At 40.6% G+C, this 20,198-nt stretch overlaps 1 protein-coding gene across 3 annotated transcripts in view; it reads right to left on the bottom strand.

Moving 5' to 3' along the window:
* Positions 1-18,489, bottom strand: part of LOC124273910 (metalloreductase STEAP4-like) — a 36,167-nt gene extending 17,678 nt beyond the window's left edge. Inside the window, exon 1 of one of the 3 annotated variants that reach the window (XM_046709251.1) lies at positions 18,391-18,489. In XM_046709251.1, the coding sequence (XP_046565207.1) occupies positions 18,391-18,408 (18 nt within the window). In that variant the 5' untranslated portion in view covers positions 18,409-18,489. Of the gene's footprint in view, positions 1-4,195; positions 4,367-7,286; positions 7,388-18,390 lie in introns of those variants that run through there. The other 2 variants (XM_046709252.1, XM_046709254.1) reach the window with 2 other exon arrangements.
* Positions 18,490-20,198: the final 1,709 nt, after the last annotated feature.

The raw sequence follows: 20,198 nt of genomic DNA, 5'->3' as shown, positions 1-20,198 counted from the left end.
GAATATCTACATTGCATTGATATATCTATTCTCAAATGGAACATACAGGTAAAAACAAACCTAGTGTTTTATATATTCCGTAATGGTATATCTACGATAAAAACAAACAAATTTCTTGCACTGTTTTATACATTCTGTAATGTGTATCTATGATAAAAATAAACATGAGGCATTGTTATGCCTATTTACTAATGGAATATCTACGATAAAAACAATTATACTGCACGGTTAGGTCTATTCTGTTGTGTCTATTCTGTCATGAAACATCCAACGGTTAAACCAGCATAAGACATTGATGAACAACTCTTCCCGGAGATACGCAAAACAAGTACATTTGTATCCTCAAAGTAAAAGGTACCTCTACATACTCATGAACACTGATGTGAGTGGTGAGTGAGTGAATATAGTTTTGCGTCGCTTGTAGCAATATTCCAGCAATATCACGGCAGGGAACACCAGAAATGGGCTTCACACATTGTACCCATACATGAAATCGAACCCAGGACTTAGGCGTGACGAGCAAACGCTTTAACCACTAGGCTACCCCTACGCCCGTGAACACAGATGTAGCAGTAAAATAATCATACGGTCAACTAAAAATATAAATATATCTATGCGGTGGTTTTAAAAGCATATTTGGAAGATTACAGAACACACAGCTTTGCATTTTTGCAAGCTTAAATAGGACTGTTAACTCGCAATCGATACGACTCTTTCAGGAAGTATCAGAGACTGTGTCAAGCCAGTAAACGACACACGTACCTTACCTGCAGCGAGTGCGTGAATGAATGGCTGGTTGACCCTCACAGATACGTGAGAGTGCAGGCTGACCTGTCGACCTTTGCTTGTTATTGTTTGGTTGGAGTTGTGTAATTTCTGTTAAATGGGCTGCTGTCTGTCTGTCTGTAGTAAATGTCATGACATATTTCGCAGCATGTTGGGGATAATGAGGCCCTAAATGATAAATGTGCGAATTACGGTCGGTTTAAATAAGGGGTGTTAGAGTAAATGGGGCGGTGGCTGTCAACACAACTGTTAAAGTCAGGATGGTTTGTGGTGTAGACGTGCACGGTGTTAAACGTGTGATTGTAGATGTATCATCATCATCATCATCATTTTCCAATCTTAATCACCCGTGCCGTTGGTTGATATCATCATCATCATTATCATTATCATTATCATCATCATCATCATCATCACCACCATGGCCATCATCATCATAGTAGTAGTCACTTTCACATCTTAATCCTGCGTACCGTTGGTTTTATCATCATCATCATCATCATCATCATCATCGCAACGTTCATTATCAACATTATAACAAAAAATATTAGTTTCTCACTACATTTTTTATAACTGTATAGTGTAGTGTTGGGAATTGGTTGAAATCTCACAATTGATGATTGCTTCAATACCAACGACCAATCATCGAAAAAAAATTGGTTAGCGACATTTTTTAGATTTTCCTTTTCAGGTTGTAGTTGCAGATACGTATAAATAAAAAAACATTTGGTTCTCTGTTGTTGTTTTTAGAAACTGCACAAATTACATTTGCAGATTTCACATCCAGTGTAGAATGATTCAGTTCCAGTGTAACATTAACTTCCCAGATTCTTTAAGAAATATTCAGTCATGTTTTTTCAGAATGTGAAGTGAGTTTTCTTAGAAATAAACACGTTTTCAGGCCCTGACAACGTCCTAGATATGTTCCATCATCAAGTATCTCAAATACTATTACATAGGTTCCAAAATCGTTTGTGTTCGATTGTGAGAAAATGTGATCGATTGCTTGGTCGTTTGGCCACGGCGACCAATCTTCGATTATTTCAATTAATCGGACCACCACTAGTGTAGTGTTCATCATTACCATCACTATTATCATCAGTATACTCATTTTGTTTAACAGCTTTGTCAACCGTACGATTATTTTATCATCACCCTCATCATCATCATCATCATCATCATCATCATCATCATCATCATCATCGCCATTGTCGTCACCATTGCTGTATTTATCATGAACAGGTTAACCATTATCTCATTCAACTACTTTATTTTCGTTTCCTTTAATCGTTTTATCGTTGTAATCATAATCATCATCTCCGCACAACCACTATAATAATAACCGCAGACATCACCAACATCACGATTCTCTTTAAAACTATCATCATTGGTTCTAATATCATCATCGTCCTAAAGAACAATGTCACACTCGCTCCTTGTCCGCCTCAACACTTCATTGACACCATATATTTCCCCAGAATAACTGTTAAATCATCACAACTATCAGCACTGTTGTCATAATTGTCATCATAATCATAATCATAATCATCACAAACTCCCCCACGTTCATCGTTATCATGACCCGTGAAGATCCGGGATAGAATAGATCTTCAGCAACCCATGTGCTTGCCATAAAAGGCGACTATGCTTGTCGCAAGAGGCGACTAACGGGATTGGTCAGTTTCGCTGACTTGGTTGACACATGTCATCGGTTCCCAATTGCGCAGATCGATGCTCATGCTGTTGATCACTGGATTGTCTGGTCCAGACTCGATTATTTACAGACTGCCGCCATATCGCTGGGATATTGCGGAGTGCGGCGTAAAACTAAACTCACTCACTCACTCACTCATCGTTATCATAATCAGCGTTCAAAAACAGCGTGGTCAGTTTGACTCATAGTAGTATTAACATAATAATACATGTAAATGTCTTCTTTTATTAATTTTCAAAAGTGGAGTTGCATTGAACCTTTGTTGAAGTTTCGCGTTCTAGAAATTAACAGCAGTTTCTAAAACTAGTTTTAAACACGCACAATTCATACGCACACACGCGGCAAATGAATACAACTTCTCTGTTTATCATATTCGTCTGTAATTCTGACAATACTAGTATCAATTACACCACCATCATCTGGAACATTACACACATAGATTTCACTTGCTGCATGTATTACTGTAACTGTCTCAGCAGCCCGTAGCCATCGCTACACCCCCCCCCCCACCACCACCACCACCCCCTCGTCACCTGTGTCTACCTGTGTGGAGAGATGGCGCTTTGATCAATGCCGCTGATTTATGAGATGCTCAGACAACAATAAACTCGAGTCAACGTAAGCGCTCTATTATTTGCTATAAATTATAACCTTAATAACGGGTTTTTGAACAGCTTCACGTCATTGCTTATTTATGGCTGTTCTCACACCCGGTGAGTACAAAGTGAACCTGTAATAACATATGTAGATCGATGCTCATGGTGTTGATCACTGAATTGTTTTGTCCAGATTCGATTATTTACAGACGGCTGCCATGTAGTTGGAATATTGCGGAATGTGGCTTTAAACAATGAACAATACAACACTTATGTAGATCAAATCTCTGTTGTATAGTCTGATTCAGAAACAGGTTATATTTATTATCTGAATTATTCACATTTTAGAAAACAACACCCATTCGCCTTAACAACATTGGCGTTGATTATCTAGATACCAAATACGACATTTACTCAAACCGTGGCTCTCAATGTTAAACTTGAAACTGCATATAACGAAGACCCTTTCTCTGTGAACTCGTCCGGAATAATGAATAATTAGAACACGAAGTAACGGCCTGTCTTTCACGCTCTACGAGAAACCGTCAGTAACGAGGTGTACGGATAATGTAGGTTTGTACAAACGGTGTTCCGCTGTAGAATACAGGAATTATCAGAAACAATCTGAAGAGAAAGATAATACTTTAGAAATGAATCATGCAGTCTAAACATTCATCGGGACTGAATATTGTTTGGACAATTGCAATTTTTGTTTGTCTGTTTGTTTAACGCCGCACTCAGCAATATTCTAGCTATTAGACAGAGGTCTGTAAATAATGTACGGACTAGATAACCCAATGATGGACATTATGCATATCGATCTACACAATTGAGTGAGTGAGTGAGTGAGTTTAGTTTTACTCCGCTTTTAGAATTATTTCAGCAATATCACGGCAGGAGACACCAGAAATGAGCTTCATCTACACAAATGTGATACGATTACATGTGTCAACCAAGTCAGCGAGCCTGACCTCCGGATCCTGTTAGTCGCCTCTTACGACAAGCATGGGTTACTGAAGACCAATTCTAACCAGGAATTTTTGTGGTACAACCAAAATGGATGCCAACACATGTATATGTATGCATACAAGAACAACATTACCTCCGTAAACGAGCCCGTTTATCCAGCCACTGTTAATCAGAACGACTTCAGGGGAAAACAGGCAGTCTTGATTAACGAGGTTTGTCGCTGCGACTAAACGCAAGAACAACCCACCTGCGCAGAGAGCTGATAATAAAGAACATGCACACTATATCTTCAAGTGATGTGTGGCCTCCTTTAGGTCCGGTAGTACCCACAACACGCCCTGTCATGTGAACAAATATTTGCACGTTTCGAAATACCCCTCCCGTGCCCATTACTCAGATCCGTGAATAGAAGGGACAGGGGAGGTAATCGAGTGCATTTGATGGCATACAAATATACTGCATGTTCCGTTCCAAAAGAATTGTATAGCTTACTGCTGTTTAGGGAAAAAACCGTTGACGTACGAGGAATAATAAACTGCCAGTCCCACATGAATGTATGGGTAAGGTCCATCTGCTTGACAATGGGTTTCTATCGCACCTATTAACACCTACAAGGTGTACTACAACCAGTTTCGTCGAACACTAAACTTGGGTTATAACGAACTCAAGGGGACCATGAATCTCTTCCAACAGTGAGTGAGTTTAGTTTTACGCCGCACTCAGCAATATTCCAGCTATATGGCGGTCCAACAGACCGATGTCTACAAATACGTGGCAACTCGCTATTACCCTTAACAACAGGGCTTCTGTCGCATCTATTAGCATCTACAAGGTATATTACTACCAGTTTTATCGAACACTAACCTACGGTTATAACGAACTCAAGGGGACATTAATCTCTTCCAACAGACCGATGTCTACAAATTCGTGGCAACTCGCTATTACCCTTAACAACAGGGCTTCTGTCGCATCTAACAGCATCTACAAGGTATATTACTACCAGTTTTATCGAAGACTAAACTACGGTTATAACGAACTCAAAATTCGTTACAACCGTCGCTCTTTATACACATTTCGATTAAAACATTCCAGCAATATCATGGCGTGGGACACCATAAATCAGTTTCACACGCTGTACCCATGTGGGGATTCGAACCCGGGCCTTCGGCGTGACGAACGAATGCTTTAACCATTAGCCTACCCAACCGCCGCTATGATTTGAGAGTCTTTTCGGGAGAAAATAAGGACATATATTCACCCATTCAACCATTCATTCATTCACCGCATGTATGTTTCTTGTGTAAAAGCAAGTGTATTCTATTCACATCGTAACAGACCGCCTCCGTGGTGTAGCGGTTAGAGCGTCCGCCCGGAGAGCGGAAAGTCCCCGGCCGCGTCATACCAAAAGACGTAAAATATGGTACTTGTTGGTCCCTGCCTGGCGCTTGGCATTAATGGGTACAACAAGGACTGGTCGGCTCGGAGTCAGTATACTGTGTCTGAGTGGGGTATTCATGCTTCACTGGGACATGGTATCTCAGTGGGCTAGCACTATAAAACCAGCTTCAATCTGGGCTAGTACAAGCAGCCGCACATACACATACACACGCATGCACGTCGTCATATGAGCGAAATATTCTCAAGCACGACGTAAAACCCAATTTCAACTCACCTCACCTCACCTCACCTCACCTCACCTCATATCGTAACATGGTAGCTTCGTGAAGTAAACAAACTTTGAGAATGAGTGTGTTCAGTCCTTTAGCCCCACAAGTGCTAGCTCCTCTTTGAATAAAATCTTCTCATGTTTTAAACATATATACTTTATTCACAGAGAAAGGGATAAGGAACAAAGTTCTCCAACTTAGAGTGAGTGAGTGAGTAAGTTTTAGGCCGCACTCAGCAATATTCCAGCTCTATGACGACGGTCTGTAAATAATCGAGCCTGGACCAAACAATCCAGTGATCAACAGCATGAGCATCGATCTGCATGATTGGGAACCGATGACATGTGTCAACCAAGTCAGCGAGCCTGACCACCCGATCCCGTTAGTCACCTGTTACGACAAGCATGTGTTACTGAAGGTCCATTCTAACCCGGACCTTCGCGGGTCTCCAACCCTCTCCTTGGTATGTACATAGGTAAGTTAGATTCCCGCAACTGAAGATGACAGATAGTGGACAAGAAAGTAGTAAAAAAGAGATAGAACTTATACAGAACAATATAAATATGCTATACAAATCGTTTTGTCTCACTAATGAACGATTGCACTAACTTGAATACATTTGTATTTTCACATGATGATAGATCTGCACTTCCTTCTAACAAAAGTTTAAGGTCGACTGAAATACCTGCTGATGCGCTTAACAGATAACATGAAGTTGACTCTCTGTTGTTTGGACAATGGACAGAATGATAGAGTCCTCAATAAAATCACCACATTTACAAATGGGATCAGTTTTCATTTCAACTCTGTACAAAGTTCAAACAACTAACAGAATAAAATACTCTCTTAGTCGTTTACCAGTTAACTGCAATCCAAAAACATTGTATGGCCCCAGCAAACCTAGCCCATTACTAATAACGGAGAGAACCTCGGAATCGAACAATAATCAGATCCTAACAGTTGAGGGAAGGAACTCATTTGGGGTTTAAACTTTCTAAAGTTCATAACCTGCGTGTCAGGCTTTCGTCACACCGGTTGTGGTGAACTTAGATGTGTCGAATTATCGAATTATCGTGTTTAAATATTAAATCATCCATATAACATAATTAGATTTTCCCGATATTATACACGATTTTATTTCAACTATTTTAACTTTACAGAGACCCGTACAGATCCTGTTTAGAATTGGTCTTCAGTAATCCATGCTTGTCGTGAGAGGCGACTAACGGGTGGTCAGGCTCGCTGACTTGGTTGACACATGTCATCGTATCCCAGTTGCCTATATTGATGCTCATGATGTTGATCACTGGATTGTCTGGTCCAGACTTGATTATTTACAGACCACCGCCATATAGCTGGAATACTGCTGAGTGCGGCGTTCAACAACAAACCAAACAACTTTACAGATGTCACAGATACGCGAGGTAGTTAAACGTGCCGCAGACAGGCCTGGAAAAAAACGTGCCAGTGTGTGAAGGACAGCACAACAATATACAGCATTCATGTACATCTGACGCCTGATAAACACGCTGATATAAACAATGAGATGATACTCACGGAGTTGACAGTAAGCGAGGCTACAACATTGACACGAGACACAGCTGTGATCCGTTCTGTAACCTAACCCGAACAGTACTGAGTGCAGTTTCGTCACCCAAGAGTTGATTTAGAACGGATGGTGCGTTCAGGCGAATGTTTAATGTAGTTCTAGTAAATGGCATTGTGTATGTCATAGTTTTAGTTTGTGGATATTCTTCAGACAGATGCCTGAGTGAGTGAGTTTAGTTTTACGCCGCACTCAGCAATATTCCAGCTATATGGAGGCGGTCTGTAAATAATCGAGTCGGGACCAGACAATCCAGTGATCAAGAGCATAAACATCGATTTACACAATTGGGTACGATGACATGTGTCAACCAAGTCAGCGAGCCTGACCACCCGATCCCGTTAGTCGCCTCTTACGACAAGCATGGTTTACTGGAGATCAATATTCTAACCCGGACCATCACGGGTAGGTAAGACAGAGAGCAGAGAGGCATAGAGAGGTGGCCAGCGAGAGGCAGGGACAATAGTAGAGGATAATAAGAGAATGTGAGTGGGTTAAGTTTTACGCCGGGTTTAGCAATATCACAGAAATGGGCTTCACACATTGCACCCATGTGAGGAGTAAACCCGGATCTTCGGCGTGACTAGCGAATGCTTTAACTACTAGGCTACCCCATCGCCCTTGGTAATGAGAGAAAGGCATAGAAGGTGAGAGAGAGAGAGAGGGGGGGGAGGGGGGGGGCAGAGAGAGAGGGAGGGAGAGAGAGAGAGAGGCAGAATAGATAAATAGGCAGACAAACGGAAAAGGATAACGAATGGGGGGTGGGGTGAGGTGCTGCAGAGTAGGAAGACACCATAGAATTAACCAGCTAACTAGTCAAGTTCATTTTAGCAGGGGTAGAACAGGTCAGATCGGTGTATTCACTTCCTGATCACTGGACCGTATCATGTTGTTTGAACCTGTAGGCAGTTTGGAACTGTAGGCAGTATGGGAATACACCGTTGTTTTTGTATTTTTTTATTGTCTAGAGCGGAGGGAAAGAATTTATTTCACCTGTACTCCTTATCTCCAATCTACATATGTAAACGATCATTTATGTTTATCAACACAAGCAACATCAAAGAAACTTCTATACAGGATATCCGTAGTCACATTTGCACGATTCATTGTTGTCCACGGTCTTGACGTCAGAGGGCAGTTGAGATAGATGGGACATTGTTCGATTCTCAGAAAGACTTGTTTATTCAAATAACAAAGGCGTGACAGGTTAAACGTTACGCAACACAGCTGCTGAAATGACTTGACAGAATAATATATTTCTTTGTGTATTTCGTCACCTGATAAAACATGTTTTATTTTTCTTCGTTACCATTGTGTAAATATTTTTATTATATTATAACTAGTTATGGTCTGACATACGATGACATGCACGCACTAATTCCTACCCGGATCTTCACGTGGTATAAACGTGCTTGAAGGTGGGGTAGCCGGTGTCGTCTCAGGACGCCGACCTTTCGATTTTCCACTTGTCTCAGGACGCCGACCTGCGGTTTCCTTTGAAGGTTAGGTTCTGATTAGGCTTAATTAGCGTTGCGGATAATCTACTCTAGATGTTTTGATAAGGGTGACCTCGTCGCACATGTCACTTCCAATTGATTGAAAAGTTTACAATAACACTTAGTACAGTGCCAATACTGAACACTGTTCATATCTTTGGTATAAATATCTATGGAATGGCCAAAGGATTCACATTCGATTTCGAAATGGCAAATGCACAGCTCGATCAGAGATTCATCCCTACAGCTCGCGGCGGTCGTTACTTGGTTGTTGGCGGGTTCATGTACAGAGTCAGCAAGAGAAAACGAGACTGGAACACTGTACTGCAAAAGACTGATGAAGACCGCTGCCGACAACTCGGAAACTACATGACCAACTTCTGGGTGGAGGGAGATCTGCACATGACGCAATGGAACCACCACAACACAGATGGGCCAAGAACAAACAACCACCTAGAAGGGTGGCACTCACGCCTGAAGAAATACGTTGGCAAGGCTCATCCAAACATTTTCGAGATTGTGTCGTTGCTGTCACGAGAACAGACCAACACCGAAAACAAGCTGGTCCAGTATGCGGCTGGCCAGAAGCGTCCGTCCAAGAAGAGGAAATACAGGGATTTGGGAGCGACGACTGGATGACATCTGTCACCAGCTTGAACAAGGAACACTGTCCGTGAAGCATTTTGCTGATTCAGCATCCCACCTATTGCATTTAGGTTAAAATCTGTGAAAAAATGAATGCTATATGAATTTACGATGTATTTATTAAAAATGCTAAAATCTGTCAACTGATAAAAATCTGTCATCTGTTGTCATCTTCTCATTAGGTGCGCTCTCATCCGCATAATCCGGATTATCCTCCTCTAACAACTCTTTGATCCTGCATTGTCCTCGTAATCCATTATTAATTGGCAAAATGAAACTAGTCTCAGGACGTCGACCTTTATATTTCACTCAACCGTAAAGTTTGGTTGAAAGGTCGGCGTTATGAGCCTGAACCGGGTAGCCTAGTGGTTAAAGCGTTCGCTCGTCACGTCGAGGACCCGCGTTCGATTCCCCAAATGGGTACAACGTGTGAAATTCATTTCTGGTGCCCCCCGCCGTGATATTGCTGGGATATTGCTAAAAGCGGCGTAAAATAAAACTCACTCACACCGACAACCACCTGTCAAATATATTTGCAGGCTAGCATCTGATGTCATCGTTTTTTTAAGATGACAATACAATGACATCTGTCCCTTACATTTTGATTAACTGGGATGAGACATAATGTTCTTTAACGAAAGACAAAAGTACAATAAAGAGTTCAACACAAGGAATTTTTATTTGTTGCTTCTGCCAGTGACTGCTGTCTACAGTGTCACGTATCCCAGCTTGGCCTCCTCAATGCTGCAGAACGTGAGGTGAAGAGCGGAAGCGCTTTAGGGCAGGTAACCCAGTCTAAGCCAGGCCAAAATTTCAGTTACCTACTAACAGCTGCTCAAAACTGTCTCCTAGCAACAAACCCAGAGGAAGACTGACTGAATTTAGTTTTACGCCGCTTTTAGCAATATTCCAGCAATATCACGGCGGGGACACCAGAAATGGGCTTCACACATTGTGCCCATGTGGGGAATCGAACCCGGGTCTTCGGCGTGACGAGACAACGCTTTAACCACTAGGCTACCCCACCGGCCCCCCAGAGGAAGAAGCGAAAGCACCTGGCAATGTCGTACATTGTTGATAATGTACTTAATCATACTTATATACTTATTTATAGTTATAAATGTCGATGAGAAGCCGAAAACGTGGTTTTTTCACAACACAATTTGGTTCTGGTCAGTCCAATATTAAAGAGGTGCGGTCAACTACGGCTATAACGACTTACTGAGTTTGGTTTTACGCCGCTTTTAGCAATATTCCAGCAACATCACGGCGGGGGACACCAGAAATGGGCTTCACACATTGTGCCCATGTGGGGATTCGAACCCGGGTCTTCGGTGTGACGAGCGAACGCTTTAACCACTAGGCTACCCCACCGCCCTACGGCTATAACGAAGTCAAAGGGACCACTAAGCGTAGTTCGTTATAACCATAGTTCGTTATACGCATTGCGACTAAACCATTTAGTAAGTGACCGGAAACAACAGTTCGAATTATCCGTCAGTTCGTTATAAGCGAGTTTCGAGGGCTCAGCCTCGGTGAGGTCAGACCCTCTGGTATCATGTTCTCAGATCGCATTTTAAGATTTTAAGATTTCAGGAGAAATCATCAAGAAACCCCTTTGAAGTTTTTAAAACCTCTAAACCGTCTTCTGTTTCATTGCACTAACCAAGGTGCGAATCGTGACATGTGAAGCAGACGCGTCAATATTGAGTACGTGACCGGTCAATGGTCATGAAGTGATGAGTCAACATTCGACGTCCGTGTCAGTCTCCTGCTCAGGAGTCTATATTGAAATGTATTGTTTCGTCGAGAGGTAAGAATAACCAGTAGCGTTAATGTGTTCCTTAATGTTTTAATCTTATATTTTATACATTTTATGCACATATTGTCTAGTGTGTCTCATTGGCCATCTGGCCTGGTGTCTGTATTTTTCTATGTCTTTTTACCGTTGCTATTTTTGACATGTATATTCACGTGACACATAAATAAACTATTTTGTCTGTCTGTCTGTTATAAGATTTTATTAGATATAAATCCAGGGGCAGCGCTACCGCGTCTTCCTCCTACCTCCTCATCCACCCCCATCCAAACACACTTTCACCTCACTCTCTATGTGTTCAAACTTCGATGGACTTTATCTTCACGGAATCAGAATTTGCTTATCATGAACTATGATTTGGTTTGACTTGTGCTCGGCGCTATTCTCTCGAGGTGAAGACTATAACGCCATGCCGAGATTTTTAAGATATGTGTCATACCAATGCATTGTTAAGATTCTTATCATGCCATTGTGTTCGGATACTTATCACGGCAGTGCGTTATTCATTGCTAGTGCAATCACAATTATCGGCGTCACATTGTCAACATCAGCTTCACGGTAGTGTCTTGTACAATCAAAACACCATGACAGTAGTTCGGTGTACCCAGTAATCCCGCTACTGATGCGTGGATTAAGGCACTTGTCATTTGCACGTTTTGCGTTTACTTCCTAATCCTTTGTTGACATTCCAATCCCCGTATGTGACAATGTCAACAGAAAAGTGCATCCCTGTCTTCAAGGGGCAGATCCGTAAACAAACAACCGTCTTTTTTGAAGCGTACATTGTACCCAAGACCGAAAATTAGCCCAAGAAATAAAGCTGTAAAAATAAAATGAAATCCAAAAGGAACCTAAAAGAAAATCCCTGGTGAAGCGTCATCCTTGAAGTGAGACGTGACTATCTAAACTTGCTCAGTCATTGAGGTGGACATTATGCGGTGGGGTGAGGGAAATAGGCTAACATTTCGCTTGAGGTGAACGCGGGGAAGGTGGGTGGGGTTAGGTCCCATACTGCCTACAGTTCCAAACTGCCTTCATCCCAAACTGCGAAATGGACATCCTTGTCAGTTGTGTGTAATTGTGAAACCAGTAAAAGATTGTAAAACTTATCAATTTTTCATGATATACCCATGTCTCCATGTAAAGACGGAGAATTCTCAGAATGAATAAACCAACCAACACTTGTCAGTTTTTAAACTTCTGTAGGCAGAGTGGGAAGACACCATAGAATAGGTCAGTTCAGTAACCAAGTAACTGGTCAAGTTCATTTTAGCAGGGGGTAGAACAGGTCAGATCAGTGTATTCCCATTAACTTGACTTCCTGATCACTGGACCCTATTGTTGTTTGAACCTGTAGGCAGTTTGGAACTGTAGGCAGTATGGGAATACACCGATGGGTGGCGTGACCCGGTTGCTGTGGTAACAGAAGACAACTGATGATCTGATGACATGGATGATGAGTGAGTGTAGTTTTACGCCGTTTATAGCAATATTCCAGCAATATCACGACGGGTGACACCAGAAATGGGCTCCACACATCCACGCATCTAGGTACAGGTAGCCGTCGGCATGACGAGCGAACGCTTTAACCACTAAGCTAACCCACCGCCCTACATGGGTGACGAAGGAGTGAGTGAGTTTCGTTTTACGCCGCACTCAGCAATATTCCAGCTATATGGCGGCGGACTGTGAATAATCGAGTCTGGACCAGACAATCCAGTGACCACTGGCATGAGCATCGATCTGCGCAATTGGGATACGATGACATGTGTGAACCAAGTCAGCGAGCCTGACCACCCGATCCCGTTAGTCGCCTCTTACGACAAGCATGGGTTACTGAAGGTTCATTCTAACCCGGATCTTCAGACGAAGGAAGATGGACATGCTGCCGATCCAACTACCATCATCTCATATGACGTGTACATACACTAGAGTCGACCGTTTGGACACAAGCATAGAAAACCTCACAATGCCGTCTGTCTATATTACATGACAATCCTATAGGATGCTCTGATTACGGTGCTACCGATAGGGCTGGAAGTGCCTTACCTTTTCCAAACAGCTGGTTTCATCACTGATCTTCACTTATCTATTGTCCAGTGAAGATCCGGGTTAGAACTGGGAGTAACCCATGCTTGTCGTAAGAGGCGACTATCGGGATCGGGTGGTCAGGCTCGCTGACTTGGTTGATATACGTCATATCGTGTCCCAATTGCGTAGATCGATGCTCATGCTGTTGATCACTGGATTGTCTTGCCCGTTATATAGCTGGAATATTGCTGAGTGCGGCGTTAAACAACAACACAACCAACCAATCACTTATTTATTCATATACCTTCACATCTGTACTTCTTACATCAAGGGGAATGGAGGCGGGAGGATATTCAAGAATGGGTATACATTTATATATTTTGGAGAGAACTGTCATTTTTTCAATGACACCCTTCTCCTATATAATTGAGATAATTTTAGGCGACACCCGTCCTTTGTCATCTTTTATACTCTCTATGTATGCCCCGTCATTATGTACATACAGAAAAGGTCGTTCAAGTTCGTCGTCGAGGTACAGAAATCGGATATGCTAGTCTGAATGCTTCGTTCATTTGTACCGAGAATTTAAAGTCTCTACGCCGAATAGTAGGCCAGAACGTGTACTGAAGGCGACCTTCGATGTAAGTATCGTCAGAGAGCAATGGGTTTGTAACAGGGTGAAAGATGTAGTCTGATTGAGATTCAAATAGATACATCGCTGGTGTGAAACTCCTCATCAGAGTCCCTTTAATTTCATTATCACAGGTCATACTCCACTGAGATAAGGAGGTCAGTTGCTCAGAGGTCAGAGGTCAGCGAACTCTTATCGGTCTCTTGATTTAATGATTATTAGATATTGATTTCAAAATTGCCCCTCTAAGAAACAAAACGATTCGTTGTTTCTGACTACGGATGCACACAAATGGTCATCACGTAAAGAAACAGTGCATTTCAATTACTGTCACAAGACGCAATGTGTCTGTATTTTAATGACAATAATTAGTGTCTCGTAGTCCTTGAAGGCCGGATGCTCACTTTTACTATATGTGCAATATATTTTATGTACTTTAATTACTGATTTTATTATAGAGCATGTGACACTGAAATAAAATATCTTCTTCTTCCTCTTCCCTTCTATGGGCGGTGGGGTAGCCTAGTGGTTAAAGCGTTGGCTCGTCACGCCGAAGACCCGGGTTCGATTCCCCACATGGGCACAATGTGTTAAGCCCATTTCTGGTGTCCCCCGCCGTGATATTGCTGGAATATTGCTAAAAGCGGCGTAAAACTAAACTCAGTCAGTCAGTCTTCCCTTCTATGAAAGAGGGAGCCAATTAATTAGATAGAGCAATATATGTATCCGGCAACCAGTGAACAAGGGGGCGTCCTCCCATTTGTGAGAACTCCCAGTTGTGAGACACATTAATTAATGGTTCAGTGCACATACTAGTAGGTGGTGTTTCCACATCCCTACAATGAAAGTGGGACCAGCCCAGCCCAGTACCCACAGGAGGCATAGTTCATTGATGAGTTGATTAATGAAATAGATTATCAAAGATTATATTTACACAGAAGAAATAGTTCATTGAATATTTTATTTATTCAGAAGAATATGTAATTATGATAACACATTTTTATTGACTATTATGAAGTTTGAAAGTCATTTTGGTTTAAACATATTTTATTATTATTTATGAAAATGAACTGGGATTGGTGAAGTATTACTGCTTATGTTAACACCGCTCCCATGCAACATAAAATATAAAATTAAATGGAGGATGTGACGTCATCGATATTGACTATTGCAAAAATATATTTTTAAGTACATATAAATATATACAGATTACATCAAATACAACTATTCTCTAAGTAGTCATAATTAGAGAGTTACAGTAGTGTGTGTCTAACAAGCTATTGTAGGAATATAAATCAATCACGAGAAGGTTGTTGAGTTAATTTCACTATTTCCCTGTGAACATTTGAAGGTTGTGTCTCGATGATATAATCGTGGACGGATTTCAACTATTTTCTGGTTTACACGGAGTAAATTCTTTTGTTTCCGTTCAAAACTTATCCAGGTTATAACGGGTAGTTCATATCCACAAGAGCAACATGCACTGTCTATTAAATGTCTGTTATACTTATCGGCGTTTGGGTCGCTAGATCCGAGCCTGAGGCAGCAATGAACGATTTGACAAAACAAGAGCCATAATTAAGATCAATATATATCTTGTTTTCGGTTTTGTAATTAGGTTTTAAAATTCTTTGAGACTGCATGACTCTTTGGAATTTGTTAGGGCATTCCATAAATTTATTGTGTCGGGTAGAAAGGGTTTGGCATAAGGGGGCATTTCGACTGTAAATTTCAGAGTTATTTCTTTAACTATAGCTTGTAGTTTCGGAGACGGAGTAAATCTGAGTAGGTAAATTAATTTCTCTTTTATCACGAAGTTACCTACACAAAGTGTTTAATTATTAAAGACATTTGCCTGAGTATGTTAATCAATTTATCTTATAAAGTTTCATTTAGTTACCTCCACAAGATTCAGTTACATAGCAAATCAGTAATTAGCTAGGGTGAATCCATTCTATCAGACAGGGGAGTATGGTGTGTTTTCGTTATTAATCTATCCACTGTCTCATAACTGTCTCACAACTGGGAGTCTCACAACTGGGAGTAGACCGAACAAGGCCCCTCAGGACAATAAACGCGATTATATTTCAATACCCCAGCTGATGTATGCTAATCATAACCCATTGGCCATCTGGCCTGGTGTTTGCATATTCCATGTTCTTTAACCATTGTCATTTCAATCGATAAGTACATTCACGTGTTACAAAAATAAACTGTTTTGTCTGTCTGTACATTTATTAAAATTAAAAGCTGTATTGAAGTTTATATTCAACACGATCCGTTCACATACATTATGTTAATAATAAATCTCTGTCGACATCAGGCCCAGGGCGTATACAACTCTCAGGGTGTAAAACGGCGTGTGTATTTACATATTCTTAATGGATACCATTTATATATTTATTTAATCACAAGCTATGAGCTATATATAATAATTAAACCTCTCGATGTTGGATATGATTACATATAACAACAACAGATGTACCAATCAGTACTGCGGTATTATTCATAATAGGAACAATAAACATATACAATACTGCCTTTAAATACCAACACCACAGGAAAGAATTTTCTTCTGATGGGTTTGTGTAATATGTTATAGGTTAAGTGGCATTTTGTTACATAGCATAAATGTCGGTGTCGCTGAGAGCGAGACTAAATCTTACTAATCAATACAAGCACAGGTGATTAGAGTGAGTGAGTGAGTTTAGTTTCACGCCGCTTTTAGCAATATCCCAGCAAACCGAAACATGAGTCTCATTAGCCAATTCAGACAATGACCTACCTTTCAGCCGATCCGAATTACCTCGTGTGAAAGTGAAAAGAGACACTACAAACAGCTATGGTTACACTGAATTCCAATTCCTTGTTTCATCAGAAAATGGTATTTGCAATGAATTTTAATGTTCAATTTTAAAATAATCGTATTTTTATATTTTATGACGAGGTTTAGGCAGCATGTCGTTAACTAAGACGTCACAGACTGCCCAGGTTTGATGAGGTCGTACAATAATTCACAATTCATCTGGCTCACTGGTTACACCTTTTATGTGTTCTTTGCGCTTATTCGGTGTATTTTATAACGTACAATGTGATTGATATAATATCAAGTCCGTACCAGACCACCAAGCTTTTCTAGCGGCCGAGTCTTGTTTTGAGATTTCCACTATTTCCAGATTTCCGTTTGTCAGAGCAAGCTGTACGACAGAGCACGCTGCACGACGTGTTTGCAAGGATTAGAAGGAGCGTAGTGTTGCAATATACAAGTGCCTAGCTGTTTCAAATAATAGTGATTACTATTTTATATCCAGTTGAATGAATTGGTCTCAAAATTCTGGACTGGTTATTGTACTAAGTTGCGCAATAGGACGGAACCCAGTCAACAGCTAGGAAACGAGACTGTTGTGTAGTCAATGTTTTGACTTGAATATCAAGGCGGGAGACACCAGAAATGGGCTCCACACATTGTACCTATGTGGGGAATCAAACCCGCAAACCGATACAAGAGTCTCATGAACCAATTCAGACAATGACCTTCTTTTCAGCCTAGCCGAATTTTCTCAAGTGAAAAGAGATACTACAAACAACTATGGTTACACGAAATTCCAATTCCTTGTTTCATAAGAAGCTGGTATTTACAAATGAATTTTAAGTTTAAACTTTAAAAAAAAAAATCGTATTTCTATATTTTATGGCAAGGTTTAGGCAGCATGACGTTAACTAAGACGTCATAGACTGCCCAGGTTTGATGAGGTCGTAAAATGATTCACAATTCATCTGACTCACTGGTTACACCTGTTATTTATGTGTTCTCTGCGCTTATTAAATGTATTCATGTAACGTACAATGTGATTGATATAATATCAAGGCCGTACAAGACCGCCAAACATTTCTATCCGCCGAGACTCGTTTTGAGATTTCCAGATTTCCGTTTGTCAGAGCACGCTGTACGACAGGGCACGCTGCACGACGTGTTTGCAAGGATTAGAAGGAGCGAAGTGTTGCAATATACAAGCGATAAGATGTATTAAATAATAAATGATTAATATTTATATAGCCAGCTCTTTAACCACTAGGCTAAACAACCACCACAAATAATCAGAACCTGAGATGATGACCGTGCCATATATATATATATATGTTATTGTATACTGAATAAACAGGGAAATTGAAATATGTTAGCTTGTTTACATATATAATCAGACTAAATATTATTTAGTAATAAAGTCGACTATCCTTATACGTCAAGTGTTGAAGATATGTCTTCAACAAAATATAACGTTACATGTAGTTCGAAGGTTGTTGATAATTACATGATGAAAAGAGGCTCCAGCTAGATTTATACAAGCACCTGCATATACAGTGACATATTCAAACATTCAGATATCAAAACCGTGTTAATTTCATGTTATTTGCGACAGTAATTCACTCACCTGCTGACAGCACGCCATTGCAGCACAATCTTCACGTGCGGCTCGTGCGCTCGATACCGACGGCTGTCGCAAGACTAATCAACTCCAGGTGACAACAGGTTGTCTATTTCAACCCGTCACGCCCAACCGTCAGTCAGTTGGCCAATCATACTCAGGGTAGTTTTGACAGGCAATCTACATGTTTTCAGTTGTCAATATCAGGAGATTTTCACATTGCGTTATGCGTGTTTGACGTGCGCAGGCGTTGCAGGTGTATGTGGGAAAGACTTCCGCCCGTATCCCCCTTTACATTTCATTCTAGTCAAATCATATCAACTGAATATATATTTCTCATCTGATAAGGATGAGTTTTAACACATTTCTATAATTGTATCTGAACATACTGAATGACATATCCAACTTCTAAAAATGCCACTCAAAGAAATTTTTCCTCATCGTTAAAATTTAGGGGGGGGATACGGGCTCATTTTCATCATCATCATTATTCGTCATTTTCATAGTTGTTATCATGTAAGCATATATTTCCAGCTACCTGATTGGTCTAGAGGCGGTCACGTGACCGTCGACAGAAAAGCATATTGACTCCCACCACAGGTCCGACCAAAAGTCATATTGACTTGAGTTACTAAAAATAGATAGGGGCGTCAAGCTATGACGTCATTCTATTGTTTACATGTCACAGTATTGTTGACATAACGTCATTGGTTTGTAGTGAAAATAAAATTACTTTTCTTGAGTAAATGGACACGTTTTGGTTTTAGAAGCTTTTTCGGTAATTACATAATAAAATCACTTATGGACTGGTGAATTCGGTCAGTACCTGTTTTATGGACCCGCGAAAAGCAATATTGATCTCTTCGTCCTCGGTCAATATTGCTTTTCGCGGGTCCATAAAAACAGGCAGTGACCTCATCACCAGTCTATAATTAATATATTATTATTGTATCATCATTATATCGGGCGGGAGGTAGCCTGAGTGGTTAAAGCGTTTGCTCGTCACGCCGAAGCCCCGGGTTTGAATCCCCACATGGGTACAATGTGTGAAGCCCATTTCTGGTGTACCCCGTCGTAATATTGCTCAAATATTGCTAAAAGCGGCGTAAAACCAAACTCACTCACTCATCATCATATTGTTATCATTGTTGTTATTCTTACAGTTATATCCCTTTAAGTCCCATTAATTCAACCTATATTTCAGTTGTACAGATAATGCCTGGACTATGGTTCGCCGAGTTGTACGTTGATACGTAACATATATTCCTGTTAACGTACCCATGCCCGATAAAGATCTTACATAAAGATATATTTACTCAGTTGACGTTTAGAGATTCCGCGTAGATTGTCACTAACAATAGGAAGTCTGTAATCCCAGACAGTGCCTTTATTGTGACATTATAGGATGTAATAGTGAGCTAACAAAAGAATACAGTAATTGTCGGTTCTAGAATTTTACTTCCCGATAGGGTATGTTTGTTTATCTACAGCGCATATGAATCAACACACTGTCCGGAAGTAGGTCACTCACGTGTGTAATCCCCAAGTCCTTTCACGTGAACTTACAAGGTCACAGTGAACCGTGGATCAATACTTGAACCGCTGAGCGCATTAATTCACGTGCACTCAAATCATAATAAAATCTTTAAAAAATAAAATAAAAATTTAAAAAATCAAAGAGGTCTAAAGTGAAATTGATCAACTAATTTCAGCTGGAGAAATCAATTCTTGACATCATTCCTGTCTACATAATGTATTATATACTAGGCACATAAAGAAACTGTGCATACAAAATTTAAAATCTAAATTATCAA

The sequence above is a fragment of the Haliotis rubra genome, unplaced genomic scaffold, assembly GCF_003918875.1.
Source record: "Haliotis rubra isolate DU_JTF1 unplaced genomic scaffold, ASM391887v1 Scf1857, whole genome shotgun sequence".
In the NCBI taxonomy this organism is placed as follows: domain Eukaryota; kingdom Metazoa; phylum Mollusca; class Gastropoda; order Lepetellida; family Haliotidae; genus Haliotis; species Haliotis rubra.
Note: the sequence above shows the minus strand (reverse complement) of the source record. Positions and strands in the feature narration are given on the sequence as shown.